The sequence below is a fragment of the Gracilinanus agilis genome, chromosome 2 (assembly GCF_016433145.1).
Source record: "Gracilinanus agilis isolate LMUSP501 chromosome 2, AgileGrace, whole genome shotgun sequence".
NCBI classification, from domain to species: Eukaryota; Metazoa; Chordata; class Mammalia; order Didelphimorphia; family Didelphidae; genus Gracilinanus; species Gracilinanus agilis.
This window is the reverse complement of record NC_058131.1, coordinates 323382155-323409573: the sequence shown is the minus strand read 5'-3', so window position 1 is coordinate 323409573 and position 27419 is coordinate 323382155. Positions and strand designations below refer to the sequence as shown.

At 35.0% G+C, this 27419-nt stretch overlaps 1 protein-coding gene across 1 annotated transcript; it reads right to left on the bottom strand.

Moving 5' to 3' along the window:
* Positions 1 to 551: 551 nt before the first annotated feature.
* On the bottom strand, positions 552 to 27419 carry RAB14 (RAB14, member RAS oncogene family). The gene is made up of 8 exons (XM_044664265.1): positions 27151 to 27419; positions 15181 to 15239; positions 13891 to 13944; positions 11364 to 11541; positions 6361 to 6427; positions 4864 to 4951; positions 4487 to 4517; positions 552 to 3306 (listed from the first exon to the last, which is right to left on the bottom strand). Exons 2-8 carry the CDS (start codon positions 15230 to 15232, stop codon positions 3129 to 3131), a joined length of 648 nt encoding a protein of 215 aa, XP_044520200.1. The 5' UTR covers positions 15233 to 15239; positions 27151 to 27419; the 3' UTR covers positions 552 to 3128.

Genomic DNA, 27419 nt, shown 5'->3' with positions numbered 1-27419 from the left:
ATTGATTAAAGACAGGAAAAAAAAAAACCCTAAGGAGCCCCCCTGGAAGTAATCTATTCTAATCCTCATATGTAAAATGAGGAAAACAAAGCCTCCTTGGCCAACTGGAAGCAGTTAAGTGACTTGCTCAAGATCTTTCAGGTAGCACTAAAGCAGAACCAAAGTCTTCAGATTCCAAATCCAAGATTCTTCTGTACCCATTATGTAAAATTCTAGTTCCATGGAAAACATGATTACTTCAGACTACTAATAGACAAGTACTATCTCCACATATGAACAAAAAAAAAATCAAGTTTACTGTATTGAACATGTAATTTATTGTACAATGAAAGTACCTGAACATTGTACCGAAATGTAATTTAACAGAATAGGCAATGAGCACCAGATATAAATTGGAAGCTTCCTCAGTGGTGCTGTAAACAAACTTAAAGCATGGTGTAAAGCAGTGTGCTGAAGTGTGACCTATGTCGTGATTTGCAATTTCTTTCCAACCAAACTCTAAATTTAGTGCCTAGAAATTAGTCAAACAAGACAATTCTACATACTCCCAATTTTGAGCACCTACCTTTAAGAGGGTCTACACATGCAATTAAAAACAGAATCTGGTCCCAAAAGTTTCGGGGTTTGTTGGGTTTTTTTTTTTTGGAGAATATCAGCACTATATGTAAAGTTACATGGAAGAACATTTTCATTGCCATTTCCTCTGTAAGTAATAAAATCTGAACTCCAGAGCTGAAGGACTTGGAAGCAATCTGGTTAAGAATGGCAAATAATGCCATTTCATTATGTTATGAATAGTCTGGCAATCAACAATTTCTGTCAAGCAAAAGCTTGATTGTAGAATGTCTAAATCTTGTAGATCACAAAATAAAGCAACTAATTATAATTTAATCTAGATACAGGTACTTTATTTACAAATATTTAGATTAATAGCATTTTGTTACATCAAATGAAGAGTACAGCAGTCTGAACAAATCCTTCTGTCACAGAAACAATTAAGACCCACTGCAACTAACTTTGGGAGTCTGGGTATCGCACCTAAACAAGCTGTAATCTTTAGATCGTGATTTCTACTTTATATCCCAGTGGGGGGCTTTAGTGTATGTGTGTATGTTTGTGTGCGCACGTACACACACACACACATATACACAAACACACACATATATATTTATATATACCAGTAGGTCATGGTCCCTGGGTGAACCCCTTGTGTGCAACTGTTTCAGCAAAATGGAGCGACTGTATACACCAATCTACATCAGGAATCTTATGTTGTTTTGTTTTGTTTTGTTTTTTTAAAAAAAGACAAAAACAAACAAACAAACAAAAAGGACAGTGCATAAAATTATCCAAATCCTATCATCTGCACATTCCAGTTTTGGCTTTTAACAATGACTATACAATATTCTAGTACCACCATGTTTTTACAACTCTGACAAATAGAGAATTTCACCTTAGTGTCTGCAACAGGGATTTAAAATGTGTACTTGAAACACTGCAGTTTTACTAAATGCATTATTTCTAACAGGCCAAAATTTACCCAGCAGTCTCCAAAAAGTAACTGCATCCCAACTTTCTTTACATAAAACAAATTTTAAATTAGTCCACAGAAGGGAAACACTTGATAGTAGAGAATATCTCTAGAGAAATCCTGACCTATATTTGAAGTAACTAACTTATCTCCTTGAAATACATAGTATTCTCTGAATGGCCAAACTAGCTAGTGTAAAGTTTATCCTGTCAGCACATGCACTGAGAAACACCATTAGAAATACTTTCCCTTTTACAAAACTACTTATGCCAACATGGCATAAAATGGCCCCCAAAGCTTTAAATAAGAGGGATCATATTACTGAAATGATTTCACTGTAGTGTTAAAAATGCACAGTTTAAAATCCCCTAAAAGCAGACCTGCCATTCTGGCTATCCAGTTCAGAAACTGACCACTCCAAAAAGATAAAGGTATAAAAGCTTAAAATGTGCAATAATAAACCCAGCCTTTTTTTTTTCTATACAGTAAGGCAGGAAACGCAGCCCAATAATGCAAAAATGTTTACAAAAGAGAAAAGCAGGTTAGCACATTGTTGATTGCACAAGAACAGGGTTAAGAACAGCAGATATACCGTAGTGCAGAGATGGAACAAAGGCAGCAATCGTTAAGTTCTGATAGTGTTAATCCTTTCCAATCGGGAGCTCTTCCCAGCACAATATCCCCTGCCAGCAAATGAATGCTCCAAAAACTGCCAGGGATAAGGAATCTAAGCCAATATCACTTAGTGAAATGCAGTTGTGTCTATTTCCTTGTGTTAAACGGGAAAGTAGGGGGGATGAACATGGTCACATATAAGTCATACTGTACAAACTGGTATTTTATTATATACTGTTCTAATGCCAGTAATCAATTTATTTTCTTCATTAAAATCATATACACAGAATGTATTTGTTAGTTCAGTTCCTTCAAATTTTATACATATTTATGTTCCATTAACAAAGATAAAGATAAAATGGGGTTGGAAGGAAGAGCTAAAGCTATTGAGCACAAGAAAAAAGATAAATGGATATTTTCCCTGTGCTAGGCTAAGACAGAAGTAAATGTACATACCCCTGCAAGAAAAAAATGGAACACCCACCCAACAGGGAAATTTCTCCAACAAAAAGATGCAGTTACAGAACCCCTTTCCTACTGTCAGAAGTCATTTCACAGCAAATAAACTTATCTGTTATAATGGACATACTTGGAACAGTTAGAAGTGGGGAGAAAGGCTTAAGAGACCATTAAATTAAACCGTCCAAGATAAACAAAGCCCTGCAAAAAAGTGTAAAAATCAGGAGTCCAGCATCAGTGCTCAGTTTAAATCATGTATTGGTGACATATCTATCACAAGGACAATCAAGGGGAAAAAAAACTTCTAGCTTTACCATGCAGGAGAGGTTTATTACTCTACTTGCCTTTGAGGACCTGATTACATCTAAAGTTGTTTAGCAGTTTAGTATTGTGTTAACCTGTTTTCTCAGCAGAGTTTTTAAATCAAACCCAGTAAGATGTACAGAAGACAAGGAGGCAGTAAAAAGTGCTGCTTCCAACAGACAGAGGTGAAGTCAGAAATGGAACTATGGCATCGAGGTCACTAGCAGCCACAGCCTTCTCTCTGAGGTTGGGGTTCACTAGTTAGCCGTCCACCCTGCGGAGCTGAAGGTTTGTGTTGTACCCCAGATTCTGCGGCATTCAGATCCAGGCTTCCATCTTGGATATTCTGATAGATTTTCTTGGCAGCCTCCAGGAATGCATCCTCTACGTTCTCTCCCCTAAGAAGCAATTAACAAAATCAATGGAGGATCGTGTCCTTTACTCCCACCCCTCACCAAAACAAACTGACACACAAAAACAACCCATGTCTAACTTCGCCCTCTTTGAAGACTCTTCTACCTTACCTCAGACAGCGCTTTCTTAGCCCACAACTCAGTAGAAGGGAAAAACACACAAAAAGCATCTTTAAGCAAAAACCAAAGACAGACTAGTTCTTAGAGTAAGAAAAGACCTTAAAGATCATCAACCTCATTTAAAGCTCAAGAAATCTAAAGCTAAGGGAGCCAAAGACAAGAAACAGCTATTAAAGAAACAATAACTGGAATAGAATTTAAATATTCTTATCTTTATAAAACAAGAATTAAGTAGGGATTATATCAGTTAATATGTTCCATTCAACAATTTTTAGCTGTTGGCTACTTCCGTGAAAGGTCACACAGTAGGAAATCCAGCTATACAAGGAAGCAGAAGAAACTTCAGGATACTGTCTCCATTGTCTTCACCCATTATCAATAAGACAGGAACTGTGCTGTTTTTGCAGACAGGGATTTATGCTAATCCTCACCCAACCAGTGGCACATGTTAGGTAGATTCCTGGCTGAGGTAAAAGGCACAAAGCACAGGCTGTGGCCAGGACTGTAAAATTTTTACAGACTTATATGGTGATCAAAACTAACAGCAATCTTTCCTTCCTAAAGTGATGAGAACCAAATAGCATAGAAGAACAATTAGAAAATGAATTGTGCTATGAATTTTAAAGACTAAATATTTCTAAGTCGTGTTTTATACCTTCAATCCAATGTATATGAAAATGCTAAGTGAATATGGATTGCTGGTATCAAATGGAAACAAAGTATGTTATAAAATTCACATCAAAAATCAAGTCAGGGGCAGCTGGATGACTCATTGGATTAAGAACCAGGTTGAGAGACTGGAAGGTTCTAGGTTCAAATCTGGCCTCAGACACTTTCTGGCTGTGTGACCCTGGGCAAATCACTTAACAACCCCCCCACCCCCCCACCCCCAATTGCCTAGCCCTTACCACTCTTCTGCCTTAGAACCAATACAGAGTATTGATTCTGAGGAAGGAGGTAAGGATTGTTTTTTTAAGTCCATTTTTTGAGCTGTAAGTATACATCTTTAAATAAACTTGGCTGAAACACTGAAAATGATACTTACGTTTTTGCACTTGCTTCAAGGAACAATAAGCCTAAAAAATAAAATGAAATTATTAGGGCATTTTAAAATTCTAAAAATAGCTCACATAGGTATTACTCAATTTTCAAGCTAAACTCATCCAATAATTAGTTATTTCCTTACATGTCAACTAAAGGAATTAATATAAATGTATGAAACCAGTAATACCTGTATTGTACATTAGACTATTTTTGTAGGTCCAGTTTATTTGTATTTACTTCATTCCTGACTTCCTGCAGTTTTAGGAACTTCATTAAACGTCAAACAATTTTCAAATCAAATCTGGTATTTTTTCGGACATTTCTCAGTTGTAACTGAGTCGTGCTACCTTAAAAAGAAGAATCTTAAAGGGAACCCACCATTTTCCTCTGCAAATTGTTTGGCTTCTTCATAAGTAACATCTCTCTGTGCTTCCAAATCTGCTTTATTTCCTATGAGAATTATTACCTGGTTAGAGACAAAAAATAAACATACCTTAAAATACAAGTAACTAACAATGCCAACCATGCAAATTATCTGAGACCAATAATATTGGTTATTATAGATTCTGAGTCTGACTTGAAAAGGAACTCTGTTAAAGCTGTACAATGAATGACACCACCTTTCCTAGATCTCTATAGTCCCAATCTAGAGTACATATCTATCTAAAATTCCTTACACTACCTTATGCCCCCATGAATCCTTCATGATCTCTGAATGGCAGACATCTTCCCTTATGAAAGGCTTCTCTCTTTGACCTGTCCCTACAAAAAAAAAAGGACTAAGAAGCAAACACTTGGGAGAATGTTAACGGACTGAGGATACTCTGGAGATGTGAATACCATTTCCTCTGTCTGCAACTGAGGTGGAGAACTGAGTCTAAAATAAACACTCCTTTGGAGAAACTGACAATCGAAACTGAGGAGCAGGAATCTACCAACAACAGGGAATAATAGTGCAAGTCTGCTATAGGGTCATGGAGGAGGAAAGAAGATCCAGACCATTAAGAGCTGGAAAAACCTGGAATCTTGAAGAGATCACCATCTAAGCCAACCCATTCATATTATGATGAATAAAGTGAGGCCCTGAGAGGTTAAATGACTTGCCTAAGGTCACACAGCTAGTAAGTAGCAGAGCCAGGATTCAAATTCAGGTCTTCTGACTCCAAGTTCACTGCATTTTCCACTATACCACATTTAAGGGAAATTGAGAAGAGAAACACAAAAGTTGCCAGGGACAGAGGTATCAGTAAGACTCCTGCCACCCGCACATACCACCCAGTTTCCCAGACAGCCAACTTCCATATTACACTATGGGCCCAGATTTGAGAAGAATAATCAAACATAATTAATCCTTAATAGAAAGGACTGTATAACTGTATTGCATACATATATATCTATTCAGAGTACACTTTAAGCTTCAAAGAGTTAAGAACTTCTGTAGACCAATGGACAAAATTTAAGAACCAAAATAAAAATCACTATTCTACACAAAATACTTTTATAACCCAAGATCCTTTCATAAAATGACTTAAGTGAAAAATTAACAGGAAAAATGATATTTTTAATTCAAGCATTTGTTTTAAACAGATTTAATTGTCTCAATGTGAAGCTCTGAAGTTTGTCATAATGGGCCAGTCTAACTCAAACCTTTCATTTTTACCATGAATACCATCATCAATAGCAAGAACATGTAAAAGCTGAGAAACAAAGGATGAAATACATTTTTCTTTAATGACCTAGCGACAAATTACATGACAATTTTTATTCCTTTTATCGGAAAACAAATTCAGTCATACCACTGAAAAGTTTTGCTTTTGTACATTCACTTAACTTGAATCTGAAATATATTTTACAATAAAATGTCATTCAACTTACAGTATTTGGATTGGTGAGATTCCTTGCATCTGTCAACCAGCTGCTTAGATGGTTATATGTGCTTCTTCTGCAAAAATTAAAGTTGAAAATTTTAATTGCTAACATACAGTTGCCATATAAATAGAGGACAATTCTATAGTTATCATCCAATCAACTATCTATTTAGTTAACTATCTAAAACCACAGCACTACAAAAACACCCAACATTACTACTGTAATCAAGCATCTCTTGAGAAGTAGTTCATTTCAAAGACAAATTTTTCAGTCAAAAGAAAGTGCCATATTTTTTAAAATTAGAAAAATACCCAACAAATTTGTTAATTATTTTTAAGGAATGATTTTATTGCTGCTTTAGCACAATGAGCAAAAGCAATAAATCTTTTTAGATCTGATAGAACAGTAATGTCAAACCTAAAGAGACATTTAATAACTTCCCCCAGGAGATTTTCAATCACAAAATTAATATTCAAAGTTAAATATAAAATATGCCTAGCTAATGTCAGATGAAGGGGAAACAACAATAGTTGTCTTTAAACTGAATTGTTAGAACCCTAAAACAACTATATTATTTTATGCTGATGGCAGAATGTTGACTAAATTTCTAATGTTTTGAGTTCAGAATTTTATTTTAAATTGTATTTTTTCCAATTGCGTGTAAAAACAATATTCTTTTTTTAAAATTTGAGTTCTAAATTCTTTTCTCTCCTTTTCTTTCCCCTTCCCTCCTTGAGAAGGCAAGCAATTTGATTCAGATTTTACATGTTCATTCATGCAAAACATTATTTGTATATTAGTCAAAGAGAAAATGTAGACCAGAAAAAAAAAGACATATGCTCTGATCTGCATTCAGATTCCATCAGTTCTTTGTCTGGAGGTGGATAGCATTCTTTGTCCTAAGTCCCTCAGAATTGTCCTGGATCATTGTATTGCTGATAATAGCTATGTTTGTACAATATTGCTGTTAGTGTATATTGTTCTCTTCATTCTTCAACAGTTCTTATGTATTCCCAGGTTTTTGTGAAGGCATCCTGCTCAACATTTCTTATGGCACAATTAGTATTCCATCACAATCATATACAACTTGTTCCCCATTCCCTGATTTGATAGATATCCTTCTCAATTTCCAATTCTTTGCCACCAAGCTGCTACAAATATTTTTGTACAAATAGCTTCTTTTCCTTTTCTTTGATCTCTTTGGAATACAGACCTAGTAGTTTTACAGCCAGTTCCAAATTACTCTCCAGAATGGTTGGATCAGTTCACATTAAGTTCAGAGTCTATGATAAAAGATTTCCTAGTGTTGGCAAGCCCAATCTTTGTCACTTAGAAAAGAAAAACAAGTGTTTTTGCTGGAAGGAGCTCTTTTTTAATCAATGAAAAAGGATCCACACATTATAAAATTGGCTGATCAAAAAGGTGATGGATTTGGTGTTAATCTCAACAGCTTTTTGAGCAGGGGATGAAGAGCACTGGACTGAGACTTAAGAAATAAGAGTCTACTCCTAGTTCTTCCATTAATTTACCTGTGTGACCTTGGGGCAAGTTGTTCTACCTCTCTTTCTCAGTTTCCTCATCTATAAAACTATGAAAGATAAACTTTTAGATAAACTTAGATAATCTTCAAAAGCCTCTTCTAGCTCTAACATTCTATGATTCTACTCATATTCTAAATGTCAATTAGTTTAACTTGCCAACATTGAGGAAATTTTCTCAAGAATTTTGAACTCAAATATCAAGTATTCTTTTTGTTTACCAGGTAACTAAATTACCTGGAGTATATCCAATCACTGTCCTGTGTTTCTCCTTCAAGGCTTTTTGGGGGGTTGTGAAAAAAAGCCCATTGGTCTGTCAATAAATACTAAGTACCTACTGTATATTGGGCAATGTGCTAAGTGCTGGAGATACAAAGAAAAGTAAAAGACAGTCCCTGCTCCTGAAGAACTCCTAATCTAATGGGGAAGATAACACAAATAGATCCAAATAACTTGCAAAACACAAGATAGGGGGGAAAAATCCCAACCTATAAGTAACAGATATTTTTCCAAAGTTTAGAAGAAATCCATTTCATAAACCAGTAGAATTTTAAAATCAGAGAGGACTCTATAGATCTAATCTCCTAATTTTACATAAGAGAAAACTGAGGCCCAGAGAGTTAAAAATTATTTGAGACCACATGGCCATTTAATGACAAAACCAGTATTAGACTTTGGGGGTCCTGACATCCCCATCCCAAACCTCTCTCCACCAAAACAATCTAGTTTTAACTAGAGCGTTTTTAAACTTTACAAACATATTCTACTTTATAATAGTTAATACTCTGAAATAAAATATACAATTTATTTTGAGCTCTTGCAATCAAAAATTGTTCCGAATAACTTATCCTTTTAGGATGATATAAATGGGACTCACTGCTCTGACCACACTTCCCAGGGAACCCTCTAGGAAATCCAATTGATATGAAAAAAAAAATCAAAATAATATACATCTTCTTAGGGCTTTGTATTTTCCAAAATATAACTGTTAAATGCTCTGGCAAACTAAAAAAAGCCACAGATAGATTGTGGTTGTTACTGCACAGCTTTCCATTATATGAGAAATGTATTTCTGAAAAGCTGATTATAAGTCTAATTTTATAACCATTTACTTAAAAGTACTCTAGAGGTTTTTTTTAGATGGTTACTTCTGGCAAACAAGAAATTCTCTCTGAAATTCATCTTCTTACACCTCACCTATAAAACTGCTATTTGTATGGACTTTACTGTGTCTTCTCTGCTTAGGTGGCTCCCTTTTGGCTATAGGATAAAATGTAAAATTCTACGTTTTCCATTCAAAGCTCTTTACAATCTTAACCTTTCTAGATTAATTTCACATAACTTCCCGATATGAATTAAATTCTCTATTTCAACCAAACTGATCTATTTGCTGTAGTCTATCCTTGACTTCTACAACTGTATACTTCCTCTAATCTGGAATGCTAAACTGCTAGAAAGTCCTACAAGAGACTTTTCCTAATCTCTCAGTTTTTAATGCTTTTCTTACTAATACCACCACTATTACCCCCACTACTACCAAGAACCTACCCCCACCCCAGAAGAAAAATTTAAACTTCTTGATAAAAAGAAGATATTTCATTTTTATCTTTATATTCACAGGGCCTGGGCCATAGCAAGGGTGGAATAAATGTTTATTGCACTGAAACCAATTTGCAATAATGAAAGCAACTCCCTAATGTATCCTGTTTTGCAAGTCTGAACTTTCTTAAAGTGATGCTCAACTTGCAATCGCAAATATTCAGGAAAGCTAGGCTTTGTCCTACAAGGCCTTTCTTCAATATTAAGAGCTTTTAATGGGAAAATTTGTTATTATGGTCACTTGAATATAAAATATGTTGTTAATGGAAGAAAAAATATAAAGTCAAAATAAGTCTAACTATAAAAGACAACCTGAAAGCCAATTTTAGAAAGGCCAATTTTTCCACTGAACTTAACTAAAAAAATTAAGTAGCTCTCTATGTGTGTATTCACTACACTAATATTAAAAAATGATCATCTTTCCTCAAGAAGCTTATAGCCTTTAAAGCCTGATCCTTTGCATCAATCTGAGAGTCAAAAACAACCTATTCCAAGGACTGAAATGTGAAACACAAGAAGAAATGAGTTATTCAGTTCAAAAAATTCAAATTGACAAGAATCTTAGTGCCTAGGCAAAATAGTCGACACTGAAATACAACAATGAACTAGGCATGGTTCCTGCCCTTAAGAAATTTATAACATATAAGGGGGATTAAATATACACAAATATATTGCAAAATAGGAAAAGTATGATAGAAACAGACAAAAGATTATATTTTGGTGGGTTGGAGGAAGGAAAGAGAAAGATATGGGAGTAAATATCATCAGGGCAGATTTCATGGAAAAGAGGTAATATTTGAGCAGAGCCCTAAAGGAGGTATAATATTTAAAGATGAAAAGATGAGGTTAAAAGGACAGGCAAAGCAAACTTATGTCCTGGTCAAGAAACAGCAAATGGTCCTAACCTACTTGCAGTACATGGCTAAATGTAAGGAGATAAGACAGGGGCAGATTAGGGAAGGCCTGCCAATTTTGGACTTTGCTCTGCAATGGGACAGGGATGGATGAATTCAAATTTTCGTCATCTCCTGAGTATGTAGCTTCACTACTGATATATCAATTTTGGAGTTTTATTATTTGATAAAGTATTTGTGAATTCTCAGAGAAAATCATAGTTATATAAGTAATAAAATACCCTCCATAGGCAAATGTAAGAGCTTTTTAATTATCTGCATCACTACAACCTTATATTTCTAAAAGTATATACTTTCAGTTCTAATTTTAACACTAGACAAATGGAATAAAGATTTTTAAAAGCTGAAAAGTGATGAAGTAATTCTGCAGTACTTTCTTGTCTGATTGTCAAGAGAAAAATGCATGCAAAGACTATTTCTGAACTATTACCCAAATTTTATTATTTTTATTTTAATTACATATTATATATAAACCACAAAATAAATTATTTTTTTTTTTGTTGTTGTGCGCACTCAGATTTCTGTGTTTTCAAATCCTAAGAACATATATTTAAATATATTTATATTGGGGCCTTAAAAGGGTGATCCAAACTTCTTATATTTTTATATATCCTTGTTTCCAATCTATACTTTTGGGGAAGGAGAGGGCAGCATTTTGTATGGCTCAAAGAACAAGTTGCATTGTTGTTTTCCCCTCCCGAATCTGGATTGTATTTAAAACAAGAATGTGGCTTATAAATCAGTATTACTTTTCAACTCTTAATTTTTCTTTCAAAAAGATCTCATTTTTCGGGATGTAGTCTAAATTTAAAGCAATACAGCAATACATATTCAAGTTTTGCATTATTTAAATTAAAGGAACAACCAAGAAACCCAAATATCTCACAAAAAGTAGCAAACCAGAAAGACAGATATACCCAAAGTAATTTTACTAAGAAGATGAGATGTCACTTCTTACCTAGTAATATCATAGACCATAAGTGCTCCCGCTGCTCCTCTGTAGTAGCTTCGTGTAACAGCCCTAAATCGCTCCTGTCCTGCTGTGTCCCAAATCTGCAGTTTGATTTTTTGGCCACTAACTTCAATTATTCTTGTACCAAATTCAACACCAATTGTGTGAGGACAATCAGCCATAACTGTCACCAAAGGAGGGGAAAAATATATATGAACTTCTGGTATTCCTACTAAAAATCAAGTCACACAATCATAGAATATTAGAGCTAGAAGAAAACTTTTAGAGACAAACTAGTTAAACTCCCTTATTTTACAGATGAGAAAATTGAGGCCCTGAGAGACAAAATTCTGTCTTAAGTGAAAAATAATTACGAGATCCCCAATTGCAATACTAGTATCTTTTTTTAACCACCTCACAGGTTTTTTTAAAAAGCAGTGCAAGGGGCAGCTGGGTAGCTCAGTGGAGTGAAAGTCAGGCCTAGAGACAGGAGGTCCTAGGTTCAAACCCGGCCTCAGCCACTTCCCAGCTGTGTGACCCTGGGCAAGTCACTTGATCCCCCCCTTGCCCACCCTTACCAATCTTCCACCTATGAGACAATACACCGAAGTACAAGGGTTAAAAAATTAAAATAAAATTAAAATTAAATTAAAAAAAAGCAGTGCAAATATAATTTTCTCTACTTTACAAATGAGCCTAAGGGATTTGCAATTGGTCACATTGCAGTTAAGTTTTTTTTTTTTAAACCCTTGTACTTCAGTGTATTGTCTCATAGGTAGAAGATTGGTAAGGGTGGGCAATGGGGGTCAAGTGACTTGCCCAGGGTCACACAGCTGGGAAGTGGCTGAGGCCGGGTTTGAACCTAGGACCTCCTGTCTCTAGGCCTGGCTCTCACTCCACTGAGCTACCCAGCTGCCCCCTGCAGTTAAGTTTTGAAAGTGACTTGCCTCCAAAAGCCTTTGGACTCCAATTCCAATAATGTTAACATATATAGCACTTTAAAATTTATAAAATGTTTCATATGCATTATCGCATCTAAACCTCACAACCCCATAAGGCAGATAAAAAGTATCATTCTGCAGAAAAAGAAATTAAAGTTCAGAGAGAGGCTGACTTTCCCCTGATTAACAGATTGTAATTGTTGGGCAAGATTTCAATCGAGGTGTTCTGACTCCAAATTCAACATTCCATATCTTACACCACATTGCCCCTGCAATACTGATACATCTGAACTAATCCAGGGTGGAAAATCCAATGTACAACTGAATGCCAGTTCATTACCTTAATAAGTTCTACTCTAGCTGTACTGACCAAGAGGTCCAAGATCCTAAAAGAAACTAGATGGGGCCAAGGTATCAAGCAAAAACAAGAATTTTGATTTTAAAAATCAAGTATTTTATAGCACACCAAGTGAATTGGCCGAACTATTTAGATTCAGTGCTATCAGATGCAATATGTGTGGGAAGGCTTAATGAAAGCTCTGGAGCACAAAGATTTCTTAAAAACTAACTCCAAGGTTGAATTACAAATAAAGTTGTAATCTAATAAACTAACTCCTCTTGAAAAGAAAGATGTAGAATTGGGATCCTATGAGTCACTGGTCGATTTTTTTTATTTTGAAAAGCTATCATGAGTGTTTCAGAGAAAAACACAAGGTATTTAATTAATGTGCATTAAGAACCTTTAACTGTCTAGCTGATTAGCATAGATTTACTAGTCCTTTCTTCCATAAGCAGGATATTAAATTGCTAAACCAATATTCTTGAGCATATGCAAAAAAAAAGCACGAGGAGGCACCACCTAAAACATTACAACTCCACATAAATGGATAAATAGAAATATCAAAGAACCCTCTTCAAAATTTAGAAATGCATTCTCATAAAAAAACAATTTGTCCCCTTCCCTAAACTGTTAAAAAAAAAACTAAATAGCCAAGCTTTAAGCTGTTAAAACTTAATCATAACTGCTATGTTCATCTAGAAAATATTTAACTTCCTCAAATTAATGTTTTGAATCTCTATTACTATTTAATTAGTAATTAATACATGCAGATTTTTTGAAGAATTTTGGAATTGGAAAGGACATTATAGGTCATCTACTCCAGTCTCTCATCCAGTGAAACAATTACAATATCTACTTTGTGGAAATCACAACTTCTATAAGCTCAGAAGAATTAATATATTCTGTTTGAAAATTAGGTGTTAGCTTTTAGATTTCTTTTTAAAAGCTTTAAATTAATCAGATTTCCAATTAGAGAATCACAAAGAAAATAACTTAGAAGATACAAAAACCTAATACTATGAAAATGTTAGTGAATTTTCAGTTCTTTCTGCTTACTCCTATTTTCTATACAAAACTAGAAAAGCAACATTACTTCACAAAGACAGTTTTCAAATGCAATGGGAAACAGTTAAAATAGTGAGTTGCAACTATATGTGATACAGTAGAAAAGACAATGTACTTTTTTTTAGTGCATTGTTTTTAAAAGGTAAAAACACTATTAAATGGTTCTACTCTAAAAATTTACACTTACATTTTTTTTCTGTAAATTGATGTAGCAAGCAGGACTTTCCTACTCCCATGTCCCCTGTTGAAAAAGAGTGTATTAGTACTTTTGGGGAGTAAAATTCTTTCAACTACACTCCTATTATTCATAATCACAGACTAGGCCTTAATAATCCACATTATTTAGTTTTCTCACACTATTATTTGATATGGCAGTGACATTTAGAATAGTGATATTCTTCAATTCAAGAATATACAACAACTAGTACTACTATAGGTCATATTCTATAATGATGAAAAAGGATCGTTCCAATTCTTAGCTGCATGGAAATGTGGTATCAGAAACTGCTTTAAACAACTAAACAATCAACTGAACATTGGAAGTAGTTTTGCTCTAGACTTTATTTTAAAGATTTTTGTTTTTAAAGTTTCCTTTTTTAACCTATTTTAACTTCAGAGTATTTTGCAATCTTTTCAATCTTTGCTCAGATGATGTGATAAAGTAGTAGGTAACAAAAAAAAAAAAAACCTGCTGATTTCTCATTTTATGTACCTTGTTTCATTTATTCCCTCTCATGTTTATCCTATCCAAAGTGGATGGTCATCTGGAAATATTCCACATTAATAACGAAGCATAACAAAACATGGCATTTTTTTACTATGACTATATACACTTCGTAAATAAGATACAATAGGACTGTATTTTAAAACATGATTTATAACTGTATAAGCAACTCAAGACACTGATACACTATCATAAAATCATGGATTTTAGAGCTGAAAAGTCATCTAATGCAACACCTTCATCTTACAGATGAGGAAATAGAAACCCTCATTTAAGAAGGATTAATACTACTGCAAAAGCAGGCAACAAGAGAGTCATTCTTATTTTTTGGTCTGTTAAGAAAGTTAACATTACCTTTTAATAATGCAATCTAATTCTATACTAATTTGGGAGAAATCCAGTGAAACACTACTTCTAAGTTAATTCTAGAATCAATTGCATTATCACTATCATCATTATTATACTTTTTGGCTAAGAATTAGGGCTTTCAGATACTTCCATCTTTAACAAAAAATGCTTATAATAAAATAAAATAAAGCCACATAAGCAGTATTATATTTTTTAAAGAATCTAGGACAAAGTCAGAGATACATAGTTAACCAAAAAAACAAAAAACCCTTGTAAAATAAAGTTAGCTTTATAATATAGTTTTAAAATTCCTTATGAAATATACTCTTGGCAAAATTCAGTGTGCAAACTTTTCAATATATTAAAATTCTTAGTCTCAAAATAAAATGATTATGTGCAACTTACCAATAATAATGTACTTAAAGATGTAGGAGTAGTTGTATGGTGCAGTTGCCATTGTGGCACTAAAAATAAAAAAAAGATTGTGTTACTTGAGCAGTTTAAATTAATCTTCCTAAATATGAAATATCCTCTAAAAATACCTAAGACACTGAAGTGCAATCACATAACATTTCCACTTATGAAATTATGGTAATGTTGATTTCTAGATTTCTTGAATTAGTCAAAAACCAAAAATGCAAAACCACCCTAGACCAATTGGTTTTGTAGGAAATTTTACTTTAAAATTTTGAGTATACCCAGAGAAACCCTATCATTTACCCAAGAATATCGATTTAAAATTCTGAGCATCACGCACAAAAGTATAATAGGAAATCACACTTGTTTCACAAACAACTTTGGAAACAAGAAATTTTCCCTAATCGACCCTTTGGAAACACTTCTTCCCCCCCATGCAGATAGTTAACATTGAAAGGATCCATGGACAGAACAATGTTCTGATTGACATTGTAAAATGAAATCTAGCATTTTGGAAACATCTTTTTCAGAGAGTAAAAAATGATACTATTTAAACCAACATTAATTCCTTAAATTATTTCTGTGGTTGTAAAATCTAAAATTGTCCATCTTTTCTCTTGATGAGTCCCAGGGCCCTCTTTTTATCTTTATTTTTAAACCTTTATGTCAGTCTTAGAATCAATACTAAGACAGAAGAATGGTAAGGGCCAGGCTACTGGGGTTAAGTGACTTGCCTAGGGTCACACAACTAGGACATGCCTGAGGCCAGATCCTCCAGATTACTCCCCTGATTAGGATTATAAATAGCACTATTCACAGTGCTATCTCTCCCAGAACACACTGGATCCCAGACTTCATGAAAAGTAGATAGCAAAGTCAGGAAGTTACTCATACCAGTATTCTTGCCTATCCTCTCAGTCTTTATCATGTCAAATGTGATTCATTTTGTGACAATGTTTCATATTTTCTTTGAACACGTAGAATAGCTACCTTTCATAATCCAAATATATTTTCCCTTTTTATATAAGTTTTTTTTTTTTTTACTTTTTAAACCCTTAACTTCTGTGTATTGACTTATAGGTGGAAGAGTGGTAAGGGTAGGCAATGGGGGGTCAAGTGACTTGCCCAGGGTCACACAGCTGGGAAGTGTCTGAGGCCGGATTTGAACCTAGGACCTCCCGTCTGTAGGCCTGGCTGTCAATCCACTGAGCTACCCAGCTGTCCCCTACATAAGTTTTTAATATAACTTCCAAAGGAAATTATCAAGCATTTAATACCAGGTTTTGTTATTTGTCTTTTTGCTGAGTGTCTCTAACCAGAAATGTATTACAAAAAATTAAACATTTATTGAAATCTTATAGAAGATTCTGCCTAAAGCCCTGTTTTGGGATGAAGTGGCATTAAAAATAGAATAATTTTTTAAACTGCTTTTGTGATTTTCACATTAAATGCTATCTAATTTCAGTAGTGCCTTCTTTAATACAAGGCAATTATTAAGTCTTCCAAGACATCTAACTATCACACATCTACACTGATCATTCTGAGTCTTCTGAATCATCGCATCCACTTTAATCCAGTTAACAGAATACACTCATTTATTGAAAAAAATTTTCTTCACAATGCTCTCTCCTAGTTCTCCTTACTGATTTCACTTCTCAATCTCTTCTAATTCATCATCTGTATTATGACCACCAATTGAGGGTATACCCCAAAGGCTCTATTCAAGGCCCTCTTCTCTCTCCCCTGGCAAGTTTATTTACCCCAAGGGGCTTAACTATCATATATATACATATATGTATGCATATCCAGGTCCAGTCTCTCCCCAGAACTTCAGTCTTATACTACCAATTACCTTTTTTTTTTTTTTTTTTTAAACCCTTGTACTTCGGTGTATTGTCTCATAGGTGGAAGATTGGTAAGGGTGGGCAAGGGGGGTCAAGTGACTTGCCCAGGGTCACACAGCTGGGAAGNCCCCACCCATGGCCAATGCACTTTTCCACTTGTTTTGTCATGTGTCCTTGATCAAGACCTACCAATTACCTTTTAATAATTTCAAACTAAAGACATCTCAAACCTAACATGTTCAGAGCTCATTATCTTTGTCCTCAAAGCCATCTTGCTCCCTTTTTCTGTCAAATTCTGCCAAGTTTTGCTGTTTTCTACCACTACAGCATGCCTCATATCAGTCCCTTTTCTCTTTACTCACATAGCAATCTACTCACTTTAATCTAGGTGTTGATCACCTTCCCTAGATTATGGCAACAGCTCCTAATGGGCCTCCCAATTGCAAGTCTCTCCACTCTTAATTCATCTTCCAGTTACCAAAATGATTTTAAACCACAGGTTTTACTCCTGTACTTAATCAATTCCAGAGACTCCCTATTGCCTCAATAAAATATCAGTCTGGGGCTTTTAAAGTTCTTCATGCCTTAAACCCAACTCATCTTTCTAGATCAAATGAATATCATGCCTCTTCCCTCATATTCTGTGATTCATCCTTATTGGCCTTCCTCCCTCACACTTGACACAACTACCACTTCTGTTTCTTTTGCCCTGGCCATTCCGCATTACTAGAATGTACAATCTCCTCACCTCCTCCTCTCAAAATAATACCTTTTCCTTCAGGATGCAGCTCAAGTATTACCTTCTAATGAAAGTCTTTTCCCCATTTGTAAGTTCCCTCTCTTAAGATACAATCTTGTATCTAAGGACTCTATATTTATCCTTTTTATACTTATTCTATGTATACTTTTTTTTTTAAACCCTTACCTTCCCTCTTAGAATCGATACTATCAAGTTCCAAGGCAGAAGAGCAGTAAGGGTTAGATAACTGGAATTAAGTGACTTGCCTGGGGTCTACAAACTATTATATATACTTGTTTTCTCATTAAATCTTAGCTCCTTGAGAGCAGGGATTGTTTCTTATATTCTTGACACATGGTAGGTGATTAATAAATGTTTTGTTGAATTATAACTGAGGCCTTTGATTAATGCTGAATCTAAAGGTAATAGAACTGAATGGCAAAGTATTTGTGGAATTTTAGAAGCCTCTAAAAGTTAACTTGGCCCTGACACCAATTTCTGTGACATGGATCATTCACTCTCAACCTCACAAAAACGAGTGTCTGAACATGTTCATCTAAATTTTTTGGTCAATATCTGTGATTTCATCAGTCTAGAAACTCTAGGTGAGGGATCTCTCTCTACCAACGGTAGATGAGCAACTGTTCTACAACTTAAAGAACTATCTTAGAAAATTCAAGTCCTGGTGGCAGATAAGTGAGTCAGTGAATAGAGAGCAAGGTCTGGAGTCAAGAGAACCTGGGTTCAAATGTGACCTCAGACATTTCCTAGTTGTATAACCCTTGGCAAGTCACTTAACCTCAACTGCCTAGCCCTCTACTATTCTTCTGCCTTGGAACTGATACTTAATATATATTCAAAGACAGGTGGTATGGGTTTTTTAAAAAATTAGTAAAGAATTATCTGAAGCACTAAGAGGTAACACATAGTTGATGGTGAAATATAATTTGAACCTACCTCACACTCCTAACAGGCACTTGTATCACAATGCCCCTCAGGCAATAGCATTAGAATATTTATACCATACAATCTTTAGCTCTTTCATGGATTTAAAAAAAAATAGGAAAAAGTAAAGCAGCATACACATCAAGAATCCCTTAATATAGGTACCTTCTCCACTTATAAGACACAACTCTGTGACCTCTTTCAACATGGGTCAACAAATTCATCACCCTGTGAACAACCTTACTCCATTTGCTACACTGATGCTCTGATTCCGGGACATACTCAAAATTTTGGGTTTGATAAAATTCCCTGTTTCAGGCTCTCATAAGCACTCACTTGGATGTTTGTAATGGCTTCCCTGCCTCAAAATTCTCCCTGCTCCAATCAGTCCTTCATGAAAGAGTTGCCAAAGTATTTTGTGCATCCATCATGATCACCACTATCGCTCATCTCCAAATTGTAGTTGATCTCTATTACTATTAGAATCAACTATGGACTCTTCTCTTTGATAAAATTCTTCATAACCCAGCCCCTTCTGACCTTTCTAGACTTCTTACAAATTACCTCCAGTGCTACAATGCTCTATCTCCAATGCCTGAAATGTTCTCTCTCTCACCTTTGTTCTTGAAATAATTGGTTTCTTCCCAGATGTTAGAGGCCTCCATTCCCCAGTTATTTTGTATTAATTATATTAGAAGTAATCCTCCTGGAAGACAGAACTGTTTCTCTTTTATCTTTGCATCCCCACCACTTAGCACAGAGCCTGACAGATCATAAATGCTTATTAATTGTTAAGTAGAACCTGCCAAAGCTTGTAGAGTCGGTTCTGATATAGCAGAAAACTGCATTCAGCTGAGGAAGGCTCATCGGTACTCACATTCAGTGCACATTTAACATTTATAAAGTGCTTTACATATATATTACTTAAAATGCTAAGGAGTTTAGATAATACTAACAAGATCTTTTACTTATATAACACTTTAAGATTATAAAATACTTTATATACAGGGTCTTCTTTGATTCTTACAACCAACTACCTACCATTCAGATGCAGATAGTATATAGGTAGTATTCATTTTTTCAGATTAAAAAACAAAAGTGAGCAAGATTAAATAACTTGTCCACAATCACAAACTATTATTTATGGGAAGTAGGGTCTCTCCAGATTTTTAGTCCAGTTTAGTACAGTAGTACACCATGTTGTCTCTCCCAAATGGAGATTAATAAAATAGACTGAACTGTCTCTGTTGGTTAAGTTTTTAATTTAAAGTTATCTGATACATCTGTATATCACAAGGCATAGGACTTCAATGGAGGATGACCTACCATATCTACATATTAAGTGATTTTTTAAGAAACCAAATTAAAAGAAAATCAAATTTCTGAAACTATTATCAAACAACTAGGAGACATAAGTGGATGATTTCTGTCTTGGGAGTAGGATGTAAGTTTGAATCCTGCCTCAGATACCTACTAGCCATGCGATCTGGACTCAAGTCACTAACTTTTCTCAGTCTCAGTTTCTTCACCTATAAAATGGAGATAATAGCTACTACCTCACAAGGTTGCTATGGGAATCAAAAGAGAACACATAAAGCATTTTCTGAAATTTAAAGCATTTTGGAAACAGCAATTATTTTTACTGTTATTAAATGTCAGTACTCATTCTCAATTCTTTTCTCCTTTCAGTTTAATGTTTTTATTCCTTTTGCTCTGTAAAAAAAAGCCCAAGAAGCTTGTCATTTAAAATGTTTTTTATACCATCACTGTCTAGCAATTTCTCTTTCCTTTATTATCTGGCCACCAGCTTTCCTTCACTCTTCCTGCTAAAGTTTCAATAATGCCCCTTGATTCATCTTTAGTAAATTAGGGTTATGTTTACTATACAAATTTATATTTTAAAAAGGTCATTGAAAATCAATCACAACTGCATAGTCCAATTCTAATTTTATTAACTTATCAATTTTTCTAATTTTCTCCTGGAAAAGAACTTAGTTCTTCCTTCCCTTTCTTCTTCAAATTAAATGAAACAGAAATATGGTCTAATTAATTACTAAGTCTGCAATGATCTGACTATTTAATTATTATTCAAAATATTAATATGGACTACTTAAAAAGAAGTCAAAAAAGTTACACTTTCAACTGGAATACTTATTTGCCTCTACCTCACCCCACCAATCTTCTGGATTCCTTAAAAAGTATATGTATACCAAAATCCAAAAGCATATATAAGGGGAATACTGCATTCAGTCTTAATTACTGAAGACAAGATCTGTTTCTGGTTTTGTTCTATTTTGCATTGAGGCTTTCCATTCATACTTAGTTTAGTTTCATTGTAATGATTACTCCAGACCTTGTATTTGATATATAAGGTCTGGAGTTATATATATATATATATATATATATATATATATATATATATAGAGAGAGAGAGAGAGAGAGAGAGAGAGAGAGAGAGAGAGAGAGAGAGAGTGCGAGAGAGGTTGATCTATAGTTGTCCCTCTGTTTAAGAAAGACTATCTGTTAAAAAAAAAAAAAAGACTAAGTTTGTGCTTAATCTTTAAGGAAAGACTTTTTTCACCTTATTATTTGAAAGCAATACAGGTACTGTGAAGAGTACATCTTATCTAGCTGTGAACTTTCTCTAAACAAAAAGTCTGAATTTTTAAAAAGCAGCTTCAAGGTTTTTGTCCAATATATATTCCCAAGGTGTTTCAGATAAAGACTGCAAAAAATGGGGAGGGGGTTAAACTAGATCAGGGATTCTTAATCTTTTTTGTTATGCTGTGGACCCCTTCGACAGTGTGCTGAAGCCTATGGACTTCTTGTCAGAATAATGTTGTTTCCATTCATAACTGAAGGAAGCATTGTGGCATATGGTTGTAACAGATTATTGAGCCATAAAAAAATGACAAACAGAATGAGTTCAGAAAAACCTGGAAAGACTAAAATGAACTGATGCAAAGTGAAGTGAACAGAACCTGGAGAACAATATATACAATAACAGAAACATTATAAGATGATCAGCTGTGAAGGATTAAACTATTATCAGCAAAATAAGGTTTCAAGATAACCCCAAGGGAACCATGATAAAAAATGCTATCCATAGAGAAGAAGGAACTATTGAAATCAGACTGCAGATAAAAGCACACCAGCTTCCATTTTATTTCCTTTGTGAAATCTTTTATTGTATGTGTATGTCTTCTGTCACTTCATGGAAATACATATTGCATGAAAGCACCAGTATAACCTATATCAGACTGCTTACCCTTGGGGTTGGGGCCTGCCAGCAATCTGAATTTCAATATGGCAGAAAAAAATAGTCAAAAATTATTTCTACATGTAATTTTTTTAAGTTTGAAAAAATCATTTGTTGAATAATGAAAATAAAGATATAAAAAGATATAAATTTTTCCCATCCAACTCCAGAGATACCCTAAAAACTATCTATGAAACCATGGTCAAAAGCCTTTGGACTAGACGATCTCTAAGGTCCCTTCCAAATCTGATTCCTATGAATCAATATGAATATCACAGTAGAATAACAGAATATTCAGGAAAAGTACAACACCTAACAAACAAGCTAGATTACAACTAAGTAGAAATATACCATGCATCTTCAAAGCATAGGCTATTACAGAGTTGGACATTTGTTTTACTTCCAGGCAATAGCTCCAAAATTTAAGAGCCAGGTGAATTATTCAGCCTTCAAAGAAAGAAACAACTGAGGAAAAGAGAAGCAAGAATGAGAGCATGAAGCCACAGGGTGGGTATTGGTTCCAATTACTCATATTTATAAGTTAACAAAGATTTCAAAGAAACAAGAAGTGACCCAAGAGAGAACTAACCACACATAGCCAAAGCACTAAATCTCAATACATATATTGAGCCATGAGAAGAACTGACAATAAGAAAACCCTTTCCTAATCTCTATCCCTCTTTTTTAAGTATTACCTGATAAGCCTAGGAATCCCAAGGGGGTCACCAATGGGATGCCTCTACTAACCTACACCATTCTATAAGATACTGTGAACTTTAAATTATTACTAGTAAAACAAGACTACCCAAAAGTAAGGGAGGAAAAAAAAAGAAGTGCCTTTCTGGAATTCTAATAAAAATGCAGTCAACATAGTATTCACAATAAAATTACTATCACCCTTGCAATCAAGGATTACTAGTAGTTTTTACTAACTTAAAATTTTTTACTACTCTCACACCCCAATGTAAAACTACCACTGTAATTTGTTTTTAAATTTTTAATTTGAAAATTGCATTTAAAAATATTGATTATCTGGAAACTATTCTTGATAAGACATAACTAAAAGAGAAGTAGGTTTTTTAAAGTAATTTCAATGTAGGGAAAGAAATATCTACTTTAGGTCAAGAATGCTTAGGTTTAGCTGAATAATCTACAAACTTTATGAGAAGTATGGGATGCAATATAGTCTAAGATAATTATAGTGCCAAGAATTATATTTACTGATGAATACAGAAAGACATGTAAACTATGAAAAATGAAATAAACAGAACACTATGCCCAATGACTCCAAATATATAAATGAAAGAGCATCAAAAACTGAAATGGCTGGGTGATACACTGAGAAATGTAGGTGAGGCAAAAAAAGTTATAAAGAAAAGGATTTTTTTTAAATTAGACATATATTTGTACATATCTTTTAATTCCATTAACTTTGACTAATTTTATTAGCACACCTTTTAAAATTCTTCACAGCCTAACTTTCTGGTATCAAGACATCATTTGCTTTCAAAAATTATAATAGCTTTCTATGTGAATAAATATCCATATTAGCAAGAATATTAATTTAGAAATACTAAGTACTTAATGGTTGTGCAAGAAATAAAATAAGACAGTTTCAGTTCACTGGATCTGCAGATCTTCCTCTTTTGGATCAGACACATACACACTTTAAAAGTATCAAAATGTTGAAATACAAATAATCCAATTGAAAAGATCTCCAAATCCAGACTATAAGACATACTACAAATAAAGCATTAAAAATAGAATTCCAACTATTTTAAGATACATTTGGCTTATAATTCTAATGAGCTAATATGCTACTTTCTACACTTTTCAAAATCATGCAGACTTGTGGTTATCTAAAGCTAATTAAGCAATAGTCTAAACTGAATTTATTGATTTAAAAATGATCTTACTGTCTGATTTTGCTTACTTATTAAGCTTACACTGTTCCATTTAGGATAAATTAAATGTTCTGTAATTATACATAAGTAAAATGAACATAACTAAAATATTTTCTCCCAACAAAATATTCTACCAAAACACCACCTAAGCCAAGATGGAATTCTGTTCTTGATACTCAAGAATTGGGCTTTTTAAAGTATATAAAGGTCCATTAAAGCAGAATGCCATTTGATCTATCAGGTGGAGAGGAATAATTGACTAGCCAATCTGAGTAGTCAACTTCCTTCCCTCATGAAGGTCATTCAATAGCAAAGCCATATTTGTAAATAGTTCCTTACTAAGATCCACAGATAAAAAAACCTCTGCATACCTGACAAAACACACTTTTACAAAAAACTACAACCCAACTGATATTTTCATTCACTTAAAAAAAAACAAAACAGATAAACTGCATCATAAACAGAATACCAAGTTTAACCACTTATTTCTGCCCTCCCTCCACTTATTTTTGCCCTCTCAAAGTTAACCATAATATTCTGTAGTGATAAGGAAAAAAATCTTTTAATAAAGAGATCCTTCTTACCAAGACAAAAGTTAATGGACCAGAAACACTAATAGTCAAATGAATTTGAATACCTGATATTAGAAATATTCATTTCTATTTATGACTTGAGTTCAATTGTTTCAAAATTGTACCTAGCATTTAATTCTTAAAAATAAGAGAAACTTTAAAAAGTGTAAATCAAGTACCAAGTCCTTGTTGACTCAAATTTGACATAGTCTGATAGTTGGCCTCAAAACAAATCAGCTTTACCTATCATTTGCAGTGTCTCACTACGGTTTTAGTTCAATAAATAGAAAAAGCAATGGCAGAAATAAAATAATCTAATATGGTTTCAACCTAAATGAGTCAAACATTAAGAATAAAAACTAGTTTAAAATATGAACTGTTTCAAAAAGTGAGAATTACTATTTAAAGATATGTGTGCATATTATTTTGAATTATATATATACTGACTCAGCTTTTAGAATGAATCCCAAATTTCATAATTCTATTCATAGAAGTACCTCTTTATGTCAGCCCTATCCCCTCCTCATTTTGCCAGTTTTAAAAAAAGAAAACTTTGGAACCCTTAAAATGTATGTAAACAGAAACCAAACTAGTGAATAAGCATGCTTCCTGTTTGTCCAGTATATGTTTGGAAGCATATCTAATGAATGTACATTCAATATTTCCTTTAATTTATAAAAATTTCCTGGCAAAATTGAGGTCAACTCAAAATCACACTCCTTTTTAAGAAGAATTACAAGTTACATTATTAATCTTATTGCTTCTCTAAAGCCTAACTATTCCCCAAAAATAGTACAAGAAAAGGCAACTAATGTAGAACCTCATTTTAACATACTTTGTTATATGTTATACTCTGTTCATTCAACAAGTAATAATTTACTTAGTTCTTTATAAAGATGAAGGCCAATCGAAACAGCATACCAATTCTGATTTTGTTAATTCAGGAACGTAATAATTCTCATATAGAAAAATCAGCTCCCTTCCCTCATTCTTCAAATTAATTGAAATAGAAAACAGCTGTCTTAATGATTCTCCAACATTCTGATAGTTTATATTACTGATTCTGAATACTATGTAAACTATTTCAAAATAAGGTTACACACTTCTATTATAAAACAATCTCTCATCTGAGCAACTTTTCAACAACTCTATTATCATTTCCATTTTACAGAAGAAAAAACCAAGTTTAAAAAAGTTTAAAGTGTTTTGCCATGTTCAAATAGGCAGTTAAATAGGAGAGGAGAGATATGAACCCAGTTCTTCCTGACTTCAGTTCAGCACTCTACTAATGAGTATCTGACATCATGCTGACTATTAGTTCCTGTAGCTGGAAGACATTAGGATAATAGGTGGTCTTGATCCTCATGGAAAGTTCAACCTGGCTGTGCAAACGCAACTAACAACAAAAAACAATTTGCATATATTGGTATTAAATTGTGTGGTGTAAATTCTGTAGTGCTACATGAGTTCAGATAAGTAGTTGAAAAAAAGCTTCAATAAAAATGTTCAAGCTGCCCTAAAATAATCAATATATTTGAATAGGAAGTAGATTTTGATAACCTAAGGGTCAAGTCATGTCCCCCAAAACTTGATGTGAACATGATTATTACCCTTGGCTTATAAAAAGTGCTCCCAAACACACCAGCATTTTAAGGGGGTTCCAGAGTATTCATATTTCCAAATAGCCATGTGTAGTATAATATAACCTTTCAATGAATCGCTGAAACAGGTTTTTGTTTTTTTTTTTTTTTAAATTACCAGATGCCATCTTGAGTAGAATGTATCTGTACTCCGTTCTACTGCAATTCGTGGGAGAATACACCAAAAATACAGTATCCCATACATACACATCCACCGTTCGAATCTTGAGAAGTAGCATTCTACCTAAATCGACAAGGGCATACACAGCAACCAAGTTGCCTGGGGAAAGGGAATTGGGAGCCTCTGAAATGCAGTCTTTTGTGTTTAGGGCAAGATAGTATCCTTCAGGAGAGAAAATGCCTCGTTCGTGACCCAGGGGCAGAAAAGTAAGCTAGAGCACTAGTGAGGCTATAAAACTGATTCTCCGACGCAAGGCAGAGAGAAAGGGAACACAACCAGGAAACGCGATTTCTCCCGTTTCTTAAAATTCACCAGGAGATGCCATTTCTTTTCTCAGGATGGGTGTGTGGTGAAAGAGGTGGGGAAGGTTATAAAGGGAACACACCCTTTCCCTTCCTTGCATCTCCAGGTCCACAGAGAGTAAAAACAATGATGGGGACCGGGGAGTGGGGGTAGGGGCAGGAATAAGAGGGAAAGGGAAGAAAAGGGGGAGACGGCGAGGGGGGGAAGGGGAAATGGGGGTTGGAAAGCACCTTCCGCCTTCCCTTTTGCGCATCCCCCACTGCCAACCCAGCCACACTCCCACACCTAGACATGTCCAGGGGATGAGGTGAAAGGACGGCAGAGGGCCAAGCAGCATTTCCCATCCCTGCTTGGCCTCCCTTCCCCGGCTGTCAGGAGCCGCCCCTCCCCCTCGACCCCCCTCCGGAGCGCTGCCCGCCCCCGCGGACAGAGAGGCACCGGCTCGGGAGCAGGCCTGTGGAGACTGCGCTACGGAAGAGGGCCTCTCTCCTTCCCTCCCCACCCGACACGCGCGCTCCAGCTGGGAGGGTGACGGGGGCGCCCTGGAGGGGGCCGGCCCGGGGTCAAGTACCTGGGGGGTGGCTGGTGGCTGGGCAGCTTTCCGAACGGGGCGTGAAGCGTCAAGAGGGGAAGAGGAGGCCCCTGGGCACCAAGAAGGAGAAGCGACAGTCACGGGCCTGGGCCCCAGGCGGCGGAAGAAACGGACTCGGATAGGCAGAGGAGACCGGGGGAGGGAGAGGAGGCGCGGGGCGGCGGCAGCTTCGGCAGAGGCTTCTGCGGCTTCCCTCAGGAAAGGATCCTCCTCGGACTCGTCCAAGATGGCGGCTCACCCTACACAGG